The 21,138-nt window shown below is 39.3% G+C and overlaps 1 protein-coding gene across 2 annotated transcripts in view; it reads right to left on the bottom strand.

Moving 5' to 3' along the window:
- Positions 1-21,138, bottom strand: part of aspg (asparaginase homolog (S. cerevisiae)) — a 92,665-nt gene that overhangs the window by 13,943 nt on the left and 57,584 nt on the right. The window contains exons 10-15 of one of the 2 annotated variants that reach the window (XM_069916548.1): positions 19,899-20,018; positions 16,767-16,862; positions 13,302-13,465; positions 9,200-9,286; positions 1,193-1,292; positions 905-970 (exon numbers count right to left, since the gene is read on the bottom strand). In XM_069916548.1, the coding sequence (XP_069772649.1) occupies positions 905-970; positions 1,193-1,292; positions 9,200-9,286; positions 13,302-13,465; positions 16,767-16,862; positions 19,899-20,018 (633 nt within the window). The remainder of the gene's footprint in view (positions 1-904; positions 971-1,192; positions 1,293-9,199; positions 9,287-13,301; positions 13,466-16,766; positions 16,863-19,898; positions 20,019-21,138) is intronic. The other variant, XM_069916549.1, reaches the window with a different exon arrangement.

Genomic DNA, 21,138 nt, shown 5'->3' with positions numbered 1-21,138 from the left:
TTTTTCTTTTTCTCTTTCCTAACTCCAGCTTTGGTCTCTGTACCACCTTCCTCATTCTTTCCCCTGCCCCATTAGTTTAAACCTTCCCCGACAGCACTAGCAAACAATCTCCCTAGAATATTGATCCCGGCCCTGCCCAGATGTCTAGTTTGTACTGGTCCCACCTGCACCAGAACTGGTTCCAATGCCCCAAGAAACTGAAACCTTCCCTCCCACATCACTGTTCAAGCCACATATTCCATCTAACTATCCTGCTATTTCTACTCTGGGGTGAAAGAGAGATGGGGAGAGAGAGGAAAATGGAGGGATGGAGAGAGAAAGAGGAAAGGTGTAAACTTTCAACAGAAAAACCTAACAATGAAGAGATGAAGGAAAAGAACAGTATTTTATACTTGGTCCAACTGATCAATATTTCTTTTCTTTTAAGAATTATTTTGATATTTATCCACTGCCTCCATTTTTTTATTTTTAATGTTTTTCCATTCTGTGAAGTTTTAAGCCATTATATAAAAATCTGAACTGTCTCTTGGTATCAAACTACTAGAAACAAATGGTTGACCTCGTGTGGGTTGAATCTGATCCAGGTGCCTTCTCCTACAAAAGTGTTTATGTTGGAGGACCTCATTCCAATGGCTTTAACTTGTAGATATTTATCACATGGGTGCAGTTCTATTATTTAGTGGATTTCACTGGAACAATTATGGAGACACGCTGCATCAACCGATCTCACAAAGAAAGTTAACACATTTATCTGTTTAAAGCATGAATAAAGTATAACAAAATAATATGATTTGGAATTTCATTGTAATTTTGAATTGTTTTGATTATGTTTGATCAGTCATTAGTTTCATGCAACTCTTACCAGCCCATTTTGCTCGAGTCCTAACTGACATGAAACTCTTACCAGCCCGTTTTGCTCGAGTCCTAACTGAAGGAATGCAACCACTTCTTCATTCCCAGCAGCCAAAGCCTGGAGGCAAAGGCAGAAACATTCATACAGCTCAGCTTCACCCAGATAAAAAATGTGATTCATATCATGGAGGCACCAATGGCTATTTTTGAACAGCAGCTAATGAGCAGTTTAACCAAGAATGTGAAAGCATCATGTTTGCCTCATTTAGGAGGAATGTTATTTCTTTAATGCAGCTTTCCCCCACTCCCTCTTTAAATACAGTTCAAAATTTTTGCTTACGACTTGGAGAGGATTTTGTCCATCGTAGCTGTATTGATCCAAGTCCAGTCCCGCAAGCTTCCAAACCTCCAATCCTTCGATGTCACCATTTGCAGCCAGGCTGTTTCCAACAAAACAACGTTTCATATTTTCTCACATAGATAGAAAAAACAGAAGCAATCCATCTCTCTTTCAGAACCAACTTCTTTTTATATATAAAAACAGTTAGCAAATTTTCAACCTATTGCATTGGCAGTTATAGGAGATCGGATCATCTGTAACATGTAGATGACAAAGGGACACGAAAAAAATTATTTGAAATGGTGGGTGGAGGATGAAGGGATACTGAAAGAGAAAATGTTATTGTTTCTTGGCATGTAAAAGCAATCTTAGGATTACCTATTATCAATTCAATTTCACATTACTGTTCCTTGTAAGGGTTTATCATCAAATAACTAAAGGACAATACTTCTACTTGAGATATATTTAAAAACATCCTGACCAATCATCTGAAATCTGACAAGTCAATGCATACAATGAATATCAAATCCCACTGGGAGAATATCAAATTGCAAAGAACACAAGGGAGCAGGCAAATTAAAAATAGGGACATAGGCTCTTTTTTTCTACATCACAATGGGTCATTTGCAAGTGTCATAGGTAGATGCCTAAGAAAAGAATTGCCTCAGTAGATACTTCCATTCACAAGGTGCGCAACTCATTTTCCAAATGCACTAACAGCAAATTTGTAAGACCATTTTTTCACCGAAGTTAAAAGGGCTGAAGCATTTTCTATGGCTAACCTTCAAAATCAACAAACAGGTGCTTAATCTTTTATCCAAAATCCTTGGGACCAGACATTTTACAGACTTGGGAATTTTTCAGATAATGAAATAATATTATTAAAGGTACCTTTAAGTAATTGCACAGGGTGTGGAGGGGGGGGGGGGGTCGCAACAGCCTTGGATGGGGGGGGTGATAAATGAAGTGATAAAAATAGAATCCTCTTTCCTCGCCCGCCCGAGTCGTGCTGCTGCTCGCTCCCCGCTCACCAGCCCGAGTCGTGCTGCTGCTCTCTCCTCTCTCGCCAACCCGAGTCGAGCTGCTGCTCTCTCCCCGCTCGCTCGCTCAAGCCGAACCATTGCTCACTCTCTGCTCACCTGCCTGAGTCATGCTGCCACTCTCTCACTGCATGCCCACCCAAGCTGAACTGCTGCTCTCTCCCCACTCACCAGCCCTAGCTGCGCTGTTGCTCTCTCCCCTGAGCCGCTCCCTTTGTCAAATACCCTTTCAGCGATGTTGCTGAAATTCTGCTGGAGGACAATCCCTGTGTTGTAAAGTAAAATTTCAAACTTTAACTGGCTCAAACTAAGCTAAACATCTGAAAATATAGTGTACATGCAATAAAAAAAATGTTGGGTTTCTGATATTTTCAGTTTTCAGAATTTTGGATAAAAGATTACCTGTATTATACATAGTGAGACATTCACAAATTAATTATGTAATTAGAGCGAGTGTACATCTTCAAATAATTGTTTAATAGGCATTAATCACAGTTATAATGGAAAAGTGAAACTAGCAAATATAGATGCAATATTCCAGATTCAGATGTAAATGAAGATCAACACATCTTTGTTCAGTCAGGTTGGATTAGCTTAATTTGGCAACATCGTGTTTTGTAGAGACTATTCATGTGTTTCAAGTTTAACATAAATCTATTTTAAATATAAACTAGCAATGGGAGAAATCACATCAAATTAACAAAAAATGTACCAAAAAAACAGAAGTTACTGATGTAAAATACCTGAACTAGCCATTTTCCTAAATACTGCCTACATGATCTTCTTGTATAATGTGGACAACTGTAAAGTCTTTGCAAGCCCACTGGCTTCATCTTTGAGTCTGCCCTCACTCAAAATTCACATGTACTCTTCTTCCAGAGATGAGCGCTGGAAAGCATCCAGGAGTGGAAATTCCGTACAACTTTTGTCCTCTTGGCAAAGACTAACTTGGTCAGAACAATGGAGGAATCCAGTTTGGAGCTTTTTGGACAATCTGCAGTGGACAATAACAAACTAGGCGATTCATTTACCATTTTAGCTATTGCTAGGGTTTAATAAAGGACACCCAAAAATCTATTAAACAAAAAAAATCTGAACAAGACAACTATATTTTTAACCACTGCACAATCTGTGCTGGCTTGAATAAAATATGTAGCTATTCTTTAAATTAACCCAATCAAACGGTAATAAGAGAAAAGTGCATATTTTGAGTTTTGTAAACCAAGTCAAATGTCTAGTATTGTACAGCTGAGAAATTTATCAGAGACCTTTTGAATGTGGAATTCTTATCTGCCTAAATTATAGTTTTGATTTTAACAAAGTGGGAATGGTAGGGGGAGAGAAGGGGAAGGAGATGAGAGGGCCTGGGGAGAGGAAGGGGGAGAGAAGGCGATGGGGTAGGTGCAATCCACTGGCAATGTCTAAAACAAAAACAGATGTTTATAAATTTATTAATCTGTGAATTTTAATCTTAACACAGATGATATGTTCATATACTGAATCCCCCTCTTCAAATCCTACTTTCTACTCATTCCATCATCTCTTCTAGTTTTTAAACTGAGGATGCTCTGGGCATTGATCCCTTGCTTGCACAATATAACCTTTGTGCACTTCTCTCTTCAGAGAACCGAAAGAGTAGACTAATGGTGCAATCTAAAGCAGGTAGAGAAAAAGGACCAAGAGGAGAATAAAGATAAATACACACGATGACCCAATTGAATGCAGGCATGCACCAAAACGTGCACTAACTTTATCAAAGAGATGAAACCTACAAGGAGAGTCACAGTAATTAATGTTTATTGTGGGGGTAGACCGGAAAAATGATAGCAGGTCATTGAATGACAAGGTCACAGAGTCCATGTGAAGAACAACTTGAGTGGCAATGTGGACAAGGAAGCTGATTTGTACACATATTGAAGTGGTGGTGCATTGGCTAGCCTCCCAATAGGTATACATACCCTCACTGCTCAGGGAGCACTAAGTCAAGAATCAACTAAATATTGGGCAATACAAAGGAGTCCATCCTTTCTGTCAAAGGGATAGCATCTTCACAAGTACAATGGAGGCTAGCAAGAAGCTGAGATCCCCCAGCAGTTGTGTGTATCTCTATAAGTACAGTTGGAAATCCAACCAAAACGGTCATTGCCTAAAATTCAAAAGCAGCAGAAACTACAAGAACACAGGAATTAAAAACAAGATAGAGTAATCATGAATCTGCCACTGCCTTTAAACAGTTGTTTTGAAATTTTCTAATCAATCACCCAGCTGTGAATGTCTGGTCGAAATCTGAACAGCTCCGAGTTATTTCAGGTCATCTTTCATTGACACCAGTGAATACTTTCCAGAGGCAAAAAGTTCAAGTCGAGGTGAATTCTTACTGAGTCTTTTCTCAGCTGTGTAAAGTTAAAAGACGAGTTGGGAAAAAGAACCTGTTCCACACTGTACGACTCTAAGAGGGCAATAGCTGGTCCAATTTGATAATGCTGGCATCGTGCCACATTACAATTTGTCCGACACCTATCTGAAGTACAAAACATCTCTTCTTTGATAATCCTTTTAGGAATGAGGATTATTTATTTCCATTCCAGTTCTGTGGGATCCAAGTAGCTGGTAAGGTCAATGTAGGACCTGCAAGAGGGGCAGCTTCTGAAATGATGTACTCCTTATGCTGGACTTGTAAGGTCCCAACAAACAGATTTAGCATTCTCAATGCATTCCCAAATTGCACCTTCTCCTCATTGGTCATGACCCAAGGATACCCAAAGGTCAATGGGCATGTTACACTTTCTCAAGATAGATGAGAAAATCCTTGAATTTTTCACTTTTCACCAAGCTGTGAAAGAACTCAGAACAATTTCAGGTCTAGTGCCATACAAGCGGATGACATGACCTGCTCAACGTAGAGGATGCTGACATTCGTTTGTTTATTCTGCCAGTTGACTTGGAATATTTTGCAGAAACAGTCATCTCTTCAATGCTTTGAGATGACCATTGTAAGCCTCAGAAGCATGCAAGAGAGCTGCCATTACTAGGCCCAGTATACCCAAAGCTTTGTTTCGGGCTTAGGTTTGAAGACTCAGACGTCCAACACCATTATTGGCACATTGAAGACAATGGTCAATTTCATGATCAATGCTTGATTTTGTTCGAAGTTGGCTTCCAAGATTTGGAAAATTATTACCTTTTCTGGGAGATATTAAATATGTCCCATTCTGATATACTTCAACTGAAAAAGTTGATAATAACATGACGCCAGCCTCCAACCATGCGAACAAGTCCAAATACTGAAACTGAAGCATATTAGTCCAGCAGTCTCTGTTCTTCAGTCAGCAGATGGCATTAATATTTCAGGCGCCACACGCTCACAAATATCATCATATGTTCACTACAAACATGCATGCAATTCAGTCAATCCACCACCAAAACTAATTCACCAATTGCAGCCGCTAAACAGGGATGAAGTTCTGTGGTGCCTACATTTCCATGGTTCATCAGGAAAGTCAATCGTTTTCCATTTACTTGAGTTGTCCTAATTTATATTTTCTAAGGATTTTGCGGCAACAGTGTATTCTTCGTTGCCTTTGAGGGGGGCTTGAATTATCTGATCTTCCACTAAGCAATTTTATTTCAGGTTCTGGATAGCCTGATGTCACAATGAACACACCTGTTTTTTAATTCAATGAGGATAGAGTTAGAATCAACAAAGAACTAATCCAATTCTATTAGCAGCTTTGGGAAGGAAAAGTGGATGATTTGTTCTTCATAATGTTTCGCAAAATGAACATAGTTTGTTAAACTGCTCAGAACTTCTCTGTAGAGCAGTGGTTCCCAACCTTTTACTTTCCACACACATCCCACTTTAAGTATTCCTTATGCCATCGGTTCTCTGTGATTAGTAAATGATTGCTTAAGGTGGTAAGTGAGTAGGAAGGGAAGATTGAGAATCACTGCTCTAGACCCAATTATTACTGAAATATTTTGCTCGAGAAAAATTGTCATTGGCCCATTTCCTTATGAAACTGCACATAACGAATCAATTTGGAATGATTAAAACAATGGTTTTCAAACTTTTTCTTTCCACCCACATACCACCTTAAGCAATCCCTTATTAATCACAGAACACTTATGGCATAAGGAATACTTAAAGTGGTATGTGAGTGGAAAGTAAAAGGTTGGGAACCACTGCTTTAGAGTTTCTAAAATACACAGTCAATTGCCAATAAATGCCAGCAAAAGTGTGCATCTGGAACCTCATTCTAGTTTGCTCCTCAATAAATATTGATAATATGTTATTGTTGTTACAATTTGAAAAATAGGCGACCGCCCTAACTGGGTTGAAATATTTTAAAAATGCTTCCATGTGGACAGTTTTAGGCTCATCCTTATCCTTTTCTATTCCAAAATTAACAAAGCATTTAATAATGAGAGAGTCCAAGAATTTGGGTTCAATTCAGGAAATTTTTTGGATTTTTGTTCACTAGTCTGATTCTGTCTAATCATTTTTTCCAGCCCTCCATTTCAGAAGCAGTTTTGAAGAATGGAATCGGCCAGGAATTAAAAGCTTTAAAGATCTTTTTATTCAACAAAATTTTGCATCTTTAACAATTGATGGTGGAATTTAATTTACCAAATAGACACTTTTTTTAGGTATTATCAAATTAGACATTTTGTCCAATCCAAAATTACAGAATTTCCACGTCTGAATTTTATAGACAAACTTTTATTTTATATTTACATTTTTGTCAAGTGTTGACTTTATTTTTCTTTAAAATTGCTCATTTTGATAAAGCATGCTGTATTTGCTAATGAATAAACTATCAAAATTTACCTGTTCATCTCTTCTTTATTCCTCCTTAAATAAACTTTAAAAGTACTGCCAGAGAACCCGGAAAATCTGGACCAACCCAATCCTTTACTCTCAATGACAGAGCATAGGAAGCAAATTTTGGCCTCACATACTCCATGTTATTGTAACTATGTATCAGAAAATACAAAGGCTATTGGACAGCACAATGGTACCGCAGGCACTGGAGATGCAGCTTCAGCAGTTCGGGTTCAAATTGGTCCCCTGGTGCTGCTGATGTGCAGTTTGCCCATTTTCACTGCAACAACACTGGTTTCATCTGGATAGTCCAGCTTCCTCTACCTCCAAAAAAAATGCAAGCTAATGATTTAGTTAATTGGCTACTAGAAAGTACCTGCAATTTGGAAGGCTCGTGGAGGATCTGGGGAATGGGGGGTGGGGGTGGGTGGGTTGTGGAAGGACAGGGGGAAAAAAGCTGTTGTTTGGTGGTCAAATGCAAGACAATAGGCTGCAGGGAAATTCATAAGCAAAAGAAATTATTAGGATTTCTCTCAGAGACAGCATTAACTCAACAGCCCAATTGACTTATTTCTTTGTTTTATTAAATAAAAATATGAAAAATCTGAAATTACCTTTACTCAAATCAAATTCAAGTACCTAATGAGGCTCCACCAAGTTCTAAACTGGTTAAGCAGTGAGTAATTGAATGGTTGTATTTATACAGCAGGCCCCACCCTTGAAACATTCATCCTATTTCACTCGTAGCTAGTCCCAGAGTGGGTGGGTGTCATACACAGGTCACACTATTCTCATTCCTCCAGGACTTGCAGACAAATTTCTGGGCCATCAATGCTGATTTCCAGTCATCATCTGCACACACTGGGAGCAATTATTTAGTGGCCACTCTTCTTCCATTTTCAGTTAAAGTCACTAAGTTTGTATTTACATATCTCAAATGCCCAAGATCTTTGCTGCTTCCCCTTCAATGGCCTTCCAAGATTTATCTGGCAGCATTTGGACAACCAAATGTTAAGATGTCTTCTTCCCCCAAGTTCTAAAGGGGAGTTCAGGTGGGAAACAAGCAGCTAGTATTTAAAATTCCATCTTCATATCTCCCCCAAAAATGAGTAGACCAGCTTTTTTTCTTGACAATCGAAAAGGACATTGAGCATATGAGTGCTGTGTGAGCAACCAACTTAATCAACAAACTTCTGTTCACATGCACGTTTCTATTGCTGTCTTCATTCTGCATCCCAGCAAGGTCAAGACCTAGAATACTTGATGAATTGAACTGATCAGTACTGATCAAACTGGAGTTGATCAATATTATTCTGATACATGAGCTACAGTGCAATACAAAAGACAATTTATTTAAAATGTGCATTGCTTATCAAATATGCCCATTGTGAACCTGACAATTGCTGTAATTGTTATATGGTTTATATAACCACTTAAATTACTGAATCACCAGTAAGATAGCCTTTAAATTCTAGCACAGTGCCAGGGAAGAGATTAATTTTTCACCTGATACGTATCACTTAAATATGTTTTATAGTGCACCTGAACAGACACCTCCGCAAATGACAAAATATGTGAATCAGCTTCTTAAAACACAGATTAAATGATAAATTTTAAAATCAAAACAGAAAACATTGAAAGCAGACGATCAGACAGCATCTGTGGAAAAGGAAACAGAATTTAAAGTTGCTGGTAGAAAAGAAACCTTCAAATCAACTCAGAAAGAAAAGTTAGTTTTAACTTGCAGGGGAGTGGAGGCAAGAAGAGCAGGACATAGAGTCTTTCAAAGGTTACTAGTCAGTCTGTGATAATGGGGAGATTAAACACTGCACCAATAACTTGCAGCCGAAATGGCCAGTTCAAAAACAGAAAGCTATCTGAAGTTGTAGAATTTGATAAGAGTCCAGAAAGCAGCTTGACCAAATGCAAGATGAGACACTGTTCCTCAAGTTTCTGTTGGGCCTCGTTAAAACAGTACATGAGGCAACAGACAAGATGGTTCAATGTGGGAGCGAACTAGATGCTGCCAATAGTGAGCAGGGATCCGCTCACCCTTACAAACTGAAACTTGTCACCCTCTCTGAACAGAAAATGCTGGAAACACTTGGCAAGTTACAAGTGTAACATTACAAACGACATGTTTACCTGCACAAATCAGTTCCCACATCTACAACCTCATCTTTTGAAAAATGGGCTCCAGTCTGCCGCAGTAACTTGATTACCTCAGTATGCCTGCAGAAAAAGGAAACAAAACATTTAAAGCACAACTGAACCAATCCTTTACTCTTATTCTCATTCCGTGAGATCAACTTTAACATGAAGATCATAACTTACCAGCTACAAGAGATCTTTCACTGGAGATTTTTTTTACAGTTTAGCTGTTGCATTCATTTTATGGGGCAAAGACACAAAGGCTGACAACTTTAGCAGAGGAGAGTCCTGGCCCAATCTGTATATGAGCTAAGATCTCAACCAAATTAATTAGTGGATTTTCCTGTTTCAACCTTTCTGTCCAGTGCTAAAATGAGGGCAAACCTTTCATTAATGTTTGATTTAAAATCTTTTCTGATACATGGTCCAATATTGCCCTAATTTATGCTTACTATTTCCATGCTCCCTCTAGGCCTTGAGCTGCGTAATCATCAGTCTTAAGGCACCACTAGTGGGTGCCAAAATACTCGAATTACTTCCCTCACCCCCCCACTGAGGAACAGAAGTTTTTCCTGGATCCTAGAAACAATTGTGGGTTGGCAATCACCCCAGCAGTCGCACCCTCTTCAGAACTAGATTCACAGAGAGCTTTGGCATGCCAAAATGCTTTGGTGCTCAATTAGCGAACTTCATTAGGGTAGCTAATTGACAGCCATAGCTTTCCTGATTTAATCTGATGAGATCAGAGGAATTTACTTTCTCTGATGTGAAGGAGATCCATAGTCAATGTTTTATTTTCTGGCTTGACGCTCCATACATTGAACATCTTTTCTTTCTCGTATGATTTTTTTAACCCAGAAAAATTACTGGTACTCAATGGTTCTGGGGAAAATGGGACAATGATAGGATAATCCAAAGCCAAAATAGCTGCAGTAGAATCCTCATTATCTGGAATTCAATCAAACCAGAAACCCAAGCTGAGGAACTGAGGAAATAAATAAATATTTTTTTCGATAAATTAGAATAAATAAAAATGTTAAATTGTAGAAATAAATGTTCTCTGAAGCAACACACACCCCTTAGGTGAAGATGGGAGCAAACGTTCAGCCAGCGGAGTGCCCCGGTCGCACCCTGTCCCCAGCAGCTGTTTGAATAAAATTTGAATAAAGTGATGTTTGAATAAAATGGCGGCTCCCGAGATGAAGAGCCGGCAGATGCCGCTTGCTGCTGGAGCGAATCTCCTAGTGTCTCCCTATCCTTGCCTGGCAAGAACCTTTATCATTATTCATATTAGCTATATTAGTAAGGCTTTATCTGTAAACTTGGTGTGGGTGTGGGTGGGTAGGGTGGCTTCATTTTGATGGCAGCATCACTGTTACAGCACCAGTACGGGGATTCAAATTTAAATTTGTAAGTTACGGAAATTATCTGATTAAAGTTAACTTTACAGAATTAAATACTGCAATGTATTTTTTTAAATTACTTTACATTTTGCACTGTCTTTTAAACTGGGTATTATTAATGCAGGTGTATTAGTTACGCATTGTAACAGAGTGTCTCAGTCAAAGAGAAAATTCACATATGGAATCCAGGCAGGTGCTTGGATAATTTTTGTTTTCTGCAATGAGAATACAGCGGTGAAATTTGTTCTACAATTATAACTTGTGTACATTCTATATCCTCTTTTTCAAAGAAGCAAACTGATTTGGTTTCCAGTGAAACAGCAGCACAGAGAGAATAGCCTTGGAGACCAGAACAAACGGGCAGTGAATTTAACACTGGGGAATCCTTCCTGCAATCTACAACACCTTATAACATGCAAAGGGTACAGTGTAGAAATGGGAGGTTTTTATTTTTAAAAAGTATAAGCAGTTAAATGTTTTCAACATTTTAAACATGCAGGTGCCAATAAACTACATTCTCAGAAGAATTATAGTGACATTTCCAAAATATCACACCAGTGAACATGGAACAAGCTCAATGTTTTTGTCTCTTCTGATGGTTTTACAATTTGATCTAATTCTAATCAGTAGTAGAATAATTATCTAAAAAATCCTGCCCAAATGGTATTCAGTTTGTGTCCTTGTTGATTTTCTTTCACATAGCCAGTTATGCAGCACACATCACCTCTGGCCACAAAAGTTGAATAAGGTCCAAGTTCCTGCCCTCGTGCCTGCTGTTTTGCAGCAGCTGAATTATGAAAATGTGGACTGGCATTAAAAAAGGAATGTGAGGATTATTTTCCAATGTTTTTTCCTTATTTCTTGTTCTCTATGTCTCTGCCTCGAAAGAATGCCTGAACATATTTCATATCTCCTCAAAAAAATTAAATCAAGGGGAAATGCATCAGGTGGGGAAATGAAAGTCCAAGATGCAATTTATTACCTCAGGTTATAAACTGCTTCACCGGCAACAAAACATGCATGACAATGAATTTTTAAAATTCTTCTAAAGTAAAATTCTAAAGAGAACTCAGATTTATCAGTAGCCATCTTCGTTCACTATGAATACATTATTTGCAGCCATTTACTGTTTTTTTTAAAATGGAGGATTTGCTTTCTTCAACGCAGATAATGTTAACTGATACAGTTGATGAAGAGAAAATCATCTTTCTCAAACATTTACAGGAGGTACACAGGTGAATCTATTTGGTCATCATTAGTCTGGGTTTCAGGAAGACACTTCTTCTCAATAAAAGAGATATAGGTGCCTTCATATTGTCTATCTATTGAGTCAGTAGCTACACACAAGTAAAGCACATAATGCAGCCCACGAGCACATGTTGCTTCATCAAGATCCTGTTTATACATGCCAAGAGTTTTATTTCCGAATGGTGCTGTAGAACTAAATAAAAACTTGTTCATATTCTTTATGAACAATACTGAGGATTTCTTTGAGATTAGAGGTTAATAATCAAAGTAGCTGGATTCCAGCTGATGGTTAATAAAATGATCACCATTCACAAAGCAAAGAGAATATAGAGAAACTGCCTCATGGATTAACAAACAACTATTTATCGAGAGTCTTTTTGTATCTCAGAACGTCCCAAAGCTCCTTTGTCCCAACAGATTGCCTTGAAGTACAATTCCATGATGTAAAGAAATGCACAAAGAGAACTGAGAAATGTCCAATGATGAGCCTAAGTATTAAACATAGACTGGGGAGCTCTCTTGCTCTTTAAGCCATATTGTGAGAACTTTAGGATTCACTCAAGAAGATCATTGTCTAATGATTCATCAGAAAGATGGCTCTTCCAGCACTCTTTCATTACTGCACCAATAAACATCTTTCCCCAATTTATTTTGCCATGATCTCAATAGATGTAATGGAAGACAAATCTGCCCCTAGTCTTTGAAAGCTATGAGAGGCACTCAATAAAGATCAAAACAAACTGAGACTGATGAATGAAAATCAATTACACTAACTTCTGCTAGGTAAAGGGTGTGAGGTAGCAGACTACTTAGCTTCTTCAAACCCCCATTGTTATGTGTGGGAAAACAAGTTTGACAGGTCCAAAGAGTAGCAAATCTGAACACAGGCTGATAAAAAAGTGATCTTTATTCACAGGCAGCTAGAAGTCGCAACAGGGATAAGGCACACATGTAAACTCACACAACGATCACACAATACAATCACATCAGATGCAACAGCTACCTGATACTCACAAGCACCCGCAGAAAAATGGCTTTACAGTCAAGGAACACAATACAGTACCCACCACCTCCTGATACAGTGCAGGCACTAAACTAAACTTACAATAACAGTGATCTTTATATGTACAACACTCTAGCTCCCAACCCTTTGTCAGCACACACCTTACCAATGATTCTCCACCGTCGCCCACAGTTCGCAACATGGAGTGGAGCTAGGGTTCATCCCAGGGGAAGAAAAGAGACAGATGGTCCACGCATGGTGGGCTTTATAATGCATTTGGCTGGAGAGCACAGCCCAGGTATGGGTTGGATGATTAAATAGTCAGGTGTGCGCTAATCTGTGGCTGGACTCAACTCTGATAGGCACGTGAGGTGAAATCCAACCAGGTACCAACTGGTAAGGTCATGTGACACAACTGACCCTCGATATTACACCCACGTACCTGAATTTTACTGCATTCTTTAAAGGTGTATCGCCATAACGATCTTTGGCATAAACAGTGGCTCCATGTTCGAGCAGATAGTGCACAACTTGTAGATGACCCTCACAAGCTGCCACGTGCAGCGGAGTGCGTCCATCATAATCCTCGCTGCACAAGTTCCCACCCTGTAAAGCATGGACAAAAATAAATGTAGATTTCCCAGGTGGAAACATTCATGCTGTTATTTTAGATTTTAGTTTTTCAATAACATTAATTGTAACTAAATGACAAAATGTATTCCTGCCTTTGTAACTAATTCAAGTGGTAAAAGGTTTGTTTTCCTCATCTGATTCCAAGCCAAAAAAATATAAAACTGGGGTCACTATTCTCAAAGTGCGTGAAAATTCTGCCCAAGACTTGCACATGCCTTCTTTTACCCCAACTCTCCAAAGCCTTGGCATCTGAGATTTAACCCACTATTGCTACTGGTTTGCACACAAAAGCCTATAGATTGAGTGGAACATGATCTATTCAAACAATGAACAGACTGCTTATACTCAAGGTAAAGTTGATGTAAGGAAGGAGAGTCTGACAATCTCTATCTTCGCATGCCTTGGAGAGAAAAGAATGAAAAGCAGACAAAGAGATCCTTCAGCTCAAACATGAAATAACATACAAATCATCTTTCAAGTGAAGTAAGTGAAGAAAAATTTGATTATTTTTGGTTAGAACACTCCCAACAAAATATATTTCTCGTCCAGGAGGTAAGAGGATATTGGACAAATGAAGGTGGGGTAGATGGGATAGAGAGACAGGCAAAGAACACGTGGTGGGGAAAAATGTTAAGTGAAAGGTTAGTATGGGAATGGGAGAAGAAAATGGGAACAGACATAGGACAGATTAAAATTGTGAATCCGGAATAGGGTGAAGGGAACTCAAAATTGGGTTGTAGGCTACCCTGGTAGAAGAATAACAATAGATTTTTCTTCAAGTTTTTCTTCAAGTGTGTTTTGCCTCCCCTTGGAAATGGGAAGGGGAACAAAAATGGCTGGCAACCTGGAAGTCCAATTGACCCAATGACAAGTGCAAATGCTCAACAAAGGGGTTACCCAATCTGCATTTGGTCTCACTGATGCAGAGGGGGCCACAGAGAGGATGCAATAGACTAGATTGGAAGAGGTGCACATGATGCTTTTCCCCATCTGGAAGATCTTTTTATTGTCTTGGATGGAGGTGAGGAAGACACAGCGGGGCTAGTTAATGTCGTGATGAATCTTAAATCTACTGTGATTGCAGCAGGAAGTGCCAGAGAGCAGGGAGGGATAGGTGGAACCTGGGTGGGGAGGGAAGAGCATCTCTTGTGTCACAAGCTTGGTTTTTTAAAAAGAAAAGCTCAACAAATTTCTAACTAGGGACATGACTAGACATTGTAAAAGATCACAAGTCCATTTTAATCGATAGCCTACTGCTGCTTCAGTTCAAGATAAATGTGATGTTGGAGACAAAAGACCAAGTTTGAATAGTCTGGATGCAACTATAAATGAATTTTATGAAGTTCGACGATATGTTCATGAAGAATTCCTCTTCAGTCAAAAATATGAGAGGATGTGATAGTCAAACAAACTGTAAATTATCTTTGGAAAAAGTTGGCTTGTTGGATCAAACAGTTTTAACCTTTGATTCAATTACCATTAGCAAACATTGAAGCAATCTTTGTCCCTAACCTCAATCATCGTGAATTCTGCCAGTCTTTTATCACATGGAATCCAGGGTGAACTGGAAAGGATGCAAAAAAGGTGCCAGAATGTTACTGGATCCAGTGGCCTTGAATGCTAAGGAGAGACTAGATAAGCTGGAACTGGGGGGCTTTGGGGAGGGGGGTGGTGCGGGGACAAAGATTTAAAAGGCACCTTTTTTCATATGTAGGGAGGGAGGTAGATGAAACAGGTTTCCTCAAGAAGTGATGGAGATGAGTAAAATTCCAACATTTAAGAGAGACACAGGGGAATGAAAGGTTTAGGGGGATATGGACTGAACACAGGCAAACGAAACTAGTTTGGGAAGACAACTTGGTCACTGTGGACAAATTGGGCCCAATGGCCAGTTTCCATGCTGCAAAACCCTTTGACTGTGAACCTCAAAGGAAATTTATTGGCTAAGAGCTCCCTCTCTAAAATCAGATTATTCCTTCAATGTTCTAATACACCCAGATACAGTTTCATCAATAGTCCCTGATTCCAGACTGTGAATAGTCATCCAAAATGTGAGATCATGTAATTTTGAAGAATGCAAACTAGTCCCATTTTTTGACTTTAACTATAACATCAAAATCAATTACTTGCAACTGAAACTAGAATGTTCATTTAAAACAAGGCTTTTAAAATTGGTTACTGCTCATTTATGTTCATTTATAATTTGCCATTTTTAACTTGTACCTTGCTAGGGTTTTTTTGGAAACTTGTTCGTATCAGTGTTAACCAGTGTTAACTAAATACTGAGCTGTTCCAAAATGGGATTACAAATGTAATCTGATTAGTCGATTTAAAAAAAAGATTGTATAATGCGTACATTTCCTGAACTCCTCAATCTTATCTTCCCAGTGATGGTCCTAGTCAAAAACCTGAATATCCACATGCCATAACAAAACACCATGCAAAAATGTGACCATCTTATAAAGAAAGTTAAACACAGTTCAAACCGGTTGGGCTGTGCCAATAGCGTGATCTCCATGTAATTCTTTTCTAAGTTCAATAAGATTTTGATCTTTTAATTCACTTGATTCAGGAAGGTGCAATTGGTAAATCTCATTTTAATACAACATACTTTTCAGTTGTATCTTTTTCCCATTAAAAAAATCCAAGTGTTCATTCACCAATTTAAGTGGCAACATTTATGAAAAATGTTAGCACACAGAGTGAGGAGTTGTACTTTCATGATTTTTTGGATTTACTGTGAAATTGGATAAAACGAGCAATTAAACCCCCAAGCATAGAAAGGGTGATGAATGGCACTCTTCTCGACAAAACGCACCAAACTACTGTGGCATATCCATTAACTTAAATCAGGCAGCATCCTTGGGCGAAGAAAACCTAGGAACTAAAACGAACCTCGTGTAAAGGGTGGCGTGGTTAGCGTAATGCTGTTACAGTGCCAGTGACCGCAGTTTGCATCTGGCACTGTCAGCAAAGAGTTGGTACATTCTCCCTATGTCTGCATGGGATTTCGCCAGGTGCTGCAGTTTCAAAATGTAGCGGGGTAGTAGGTCAATTGAGTGTAATTGGGCAGCATGGGTTCACGGGCCGAAAGGGCCTGTTCCCATGCTATAAGTGCAAACTAAATTAAAATTAAAGCATCTTCACACAGGAACTTCTTGCAGGAACTGTATTTTCTGTTTCTCCACGGATGACAGCTGATCTAAATATTTCCAGAATTTTGTTTCGTTTCTAATTCTTGGCAAGTGGAGAATTTGTTATTTCCAAATCTTACCATATCTTTAATAGCTTCCAGTGCATTTATATCACCGGTCTTCGCAGCTGCACATGCTAATGAAGGGGTGAGAGCATCTCGGATAGCTTCCAATTCCTATCATTGTAAAAGAGAACATAGGCCTTTATTCTACAAAATAATTCAATTGTCTTTCATTAAAGATGAACCTCCATCAATAAATAATCTTTCACAGCATTGACAGTCAAATGCCTTCTCCCTATTTCTGACAGTTCCACCTTCTAAATTAAACAATCAAGACTGGCCTTTCAAGTGATCAAAAATCATTTCACGTACACAGGGATCGGGTTTATAATCAGGATACTTTACAAAATTTCAACCAAGAAAAAAACATCAATCAGAGCCTTTCTTCACATCTACAAATTGTGAAAATCAATTGAACCCAGAATACTGAATTGGTGATAATTTTCCAGATTCATCATGCAAATCGATAAATGCTTAATGGTGAATAACTAAAGACATCATTCTTTTTTTACGATGTCCATTTCTACCTTTGAAAACATCAACTGCATTTCAAAGTTATAATTGGGGAATACTCAGTACAAACATGTTGTGTTATTTTGTTGCTTCCATCATTGCTTATGGGGACACTCTACTGACATTGGGAACTCCAACCAAGCACTTCCCTCAGTCATGACTATAGATTGCTTAGAAACCTTCCCAAAACTTTTAGAGCAGGGTGGCCAAATTCTTTGGTTGTGGACCACATAAAGAAAAATACAAAGAGTTATGGGCCCAACAATATTAAGCCTGGCAGTTTTCAACCAGTTACACTGCAGGTAGAATGGGTGTCTTTAGAGCAGAAAACACCTGTGCCATTTAAAAATTCATTTTCTATCAATATGACTCTACTAATCAGCAGTTTACTGATGCGCTCACATATTACAGTATGCATTTCTGTATCTGCTGCTCTTTAATTCAAATGAATACAATAAAACTCTTTAAAACTCTCATTCAAAAAGCAGTCCAAAATGAAAAGCTGGGTGCAAAATAACAGGAGAAATAATCAACAAAGGGACAAGAAAGTTTCTAACATTCCTCCACAACTCTCAGTGAATAGAGTTTATGGCCCAAGTGTCTACCTTAATGATTATGATGCATTTTGTAAATCTGTAGAGATTAAAGATAGGTTATTAAATTTAACAGATTCCTTGAAAATCAAACAAACACACTCACATTTCCTTCTGTGAAAAAGCATTCATTTTCCCAGTGTGTCTAAAATTTTCGGCACTCTTTTGCTATTTCCGTCTTTTCGGTTCCATCATGTTTAATCAACTGAGACAATTTTTTTTAAAAACCGAGACAACATTTTGATCAATGAGTAACATTACAACTGGTCCAGTCGTTATTCAAAATGGCAGCGACATCTGGTGTTGAAACTGAGAAGTGCAACAGTAGCCTCACAGTTGTTCAAAATGTCAGCGACATCTGGTGTTGAAACTAAGTGGTGCAATGCACCTGCAGTGCAATTTATTGTTAGAGACGATATTCGAATAGGCATTTCTGTATCTGCTGTCTTTAATTCAAATGAATACAATAAGACTCTTTAAAAAAGCTGGGTGCAAAATAAAAACAGGAGAAATAATCAACAAAGGGACAAGAAAGTTTCTAACATTCCTCCACAACTCTCAGTGAATAGAGCCCATGTTATTTTTAAAATTCACCCTGAGCCATTTAAAAATGGGCAATGGGCTGCAGTTGGCCGGGAAGCAGTAGTTTCACCACCCATGTTTTAGAGAATTCTACAACTACCAGGGAATGATTTCTCCTGCATTTAACACTGTTGAGATACTCTTCCAAAGGCGTAATGACACTACAAGCATCTCTCCAACAGCAATCTTTCTAGCTGAGGCATGCATGAGCTTGCAGCAAAATCACCAATTCCCACATCAGTGTCATTGAAAGATAAACCACAAAATGAAGATGCATCCTTCAAGGACAAAATTTTAAAAATCAAGTTTTTAAAATACCAGAAATTATGCAGTGAAAAAAAAGAAAATACAATAAAATGCTGGTGTATGCTAAGACCCGGCATTAGAGGGAAGAAGCTGTAGCGGGCAGTTACTTCAAAAGGAAAAACATTAATACTAGAAGTTGCTCATTAGATGATTTTTTGGGGGGAAAATCTTCAATGTGTGAAATGTGAATTTTCCTCCATTTCCCTCTATGCTGTGCTGCTGTGTCATTAAGCACTTTCAGATGGCCAAAATACCCGACTGTAGAGCCGCACATTGTGCGGATGTCGGATAGCCATCTGAAACTGGATTCCCCGGCTAGTAGGTCTACTCACCCAACCCCTCTCCAGTAGGTGTAATATCCTGCTCGGAATATCTCCCGTGGCAGCTGAAAGCAGCTGAGCTACCGGGGGATTGGCTGATGACGTTGTCAGCCATCGACTCATAAGTGTTTTTTTAAAAAACGCACAGCACCGGCAGCGCGAGTTGGGTGGGTGGGAGACCGGCAGCGGGAGTCAGGCGGGCGTGAGGGGAGAGACTGGCAGCGCGAGAGGGGTGAGACCGGCAGCACAAGTCGGAGGCACCGGCAGTGCAAGTCGGGTGGGCTAGAGACCGGCAGCGCAAGTCGGGTGGGCGAGAGACCGGCAGTGGGAGTCATGCCTGAGTTGTTTGTCAAGTCATGCCTTGACGCGCTGTAAATAACATCAAGGCAGCGTAGGCGGGACTAGGCCACAGTCCCGAGGAGTCGGCTATTGCTGGTAGACGGCTATCCATCAGCTGGCATGTTCAAGTGAGAGAAAGGCATCCTCTCCACGGCCACCTGAACATGCCAGCTGCACTCCCCCAGCCGCAACTGCCAGCGCATGATCTTCCCTGGAGCACCTGAAAGTGCCTATTGGGAGCACCGTTAAACCTACTGTTAATGGTGCACAGCAAAGTGACAGCAGTTGTGCTGTGTTGACCAGGGTCTTCACAGGAATTATGCAGATCTGCTTCAACAAGTTTCTTAGAGCAACATGTACAAACCTGGTTTTCAATTATTTTTTGACCAATTCAGTTTTTTTTTTGAGGGAGATTTGATTTGTTGTTCACACAAAATACAATAGTTTTGCATTCCAAATGGAAAGGGTGCAATCAAATTGTTATCTTCAAAACTTACCTCTTTGCAGCTGATACTGAGAGACCTAGCTATGGCTTGAATAAATTGGCTGTCACGGAGAGAGATCTTTGCTTCCCCAAACTTTGTATTCATTTCCCCTCTTAGGTTTTCTGACAGCATCTGGGTTAAACCACAACAAATCCCATTAGTTCAGGAATGGAAAGTCACAAGTATCCAAGATGAAATCTCATTTTAATAACAATCAAATGGTGTTCCAAACAGGCAGTCATGGTTTCAGACAGCAAGCTCTGGAATTCTCTCCTATGAGTCCTTAAAACTCACTTGTTTGATCAAGTTTCTGCTGTTATTAGCACCAGTGTCAAAAAATGTTTGAATACTCCCATGAAACTTTACTATGTCCAAGATGCTATACAAATACATATTCCTGCTACACTACTTTAAAAACTTTTGTGCATTAGCTCATTGTACATGATTTGTTTCTTCTTCATGCAAGTCTTTTGTTGAAAGCAACAATATAGTGTGCTGGTGGCATAATGTCCTGAAATAGTGCAACATGTTACACAATATGCCACATTCCTATATGCTACCTCAACAAGAACAATATAGATCAGAGGAACGAAAAGAAAGCAACTCTTAGTTAATGAGGGATTGACTTACTTTCAGTGAATACTCAGGAATATTGTGCCAGTCCTTTTAGGAAAGTGCAATCACCCCTCCACTGCATAATGATGCTTCAAAATTAGTGCACTAGAACATTATTCTGAGACCATCACAAGATATAGGAGCAGAAGTAGGCTCATTAGCCCATAAAGTCTCCTTCACCATTCTTATCACGAGCTGATCTGTCACCCAATCAGCCCCACTCCCCGGCTTTCTCCCCTTAACCCTTGATGCCTACACTGTCCATATAACCATATAACCACTTATAGCACAGAACAGGCCATTTTGGCCCTACTAGTCCATGCCGTTCCAGGCCTTTCAGCATTCAAAAGCCTCTATGAGGTGGTTTCCCCCACCCCCACCCCCATCCTCTGTACTTCGAGTACAGTCCAAGAGCTGACAATCATTCCTCATAAGCTAACCTTTCAATTTCTGGAGTCATTCTAGTAAATCTTCTTGGAACATTCTCCAACACCAGCACATAATTTCTCAAAACTGTACACAGTACTCCAAGCAAGGTCACACCAGTGCTTTAAAGAGTCTCAATTATACATCCCCGCTCTTGGATGCTATTCCAAAGAAACAAATGCCAATATTGCATTTTCCCTCTTCACCACCT

The sequence above is a fragment of the Narcine bancroftii genome, chromosome 2 (genome assembly GCF_036971445.1).
Source record: "Narcine bancroftii isolate sNarBan1 chromosome 2, sNarBan1.hap1, whole genome shotgun sequence".
Lineage (NCBI taxonomy): Eukaryota > Metazoa > Chordata > Chondrichthyes > Torpediniformes > Narcinidae > Narcine > Narcine bancroftii.
This window is presented reverse-complemented; position numbering and strand designations above follow the sequence as displayed.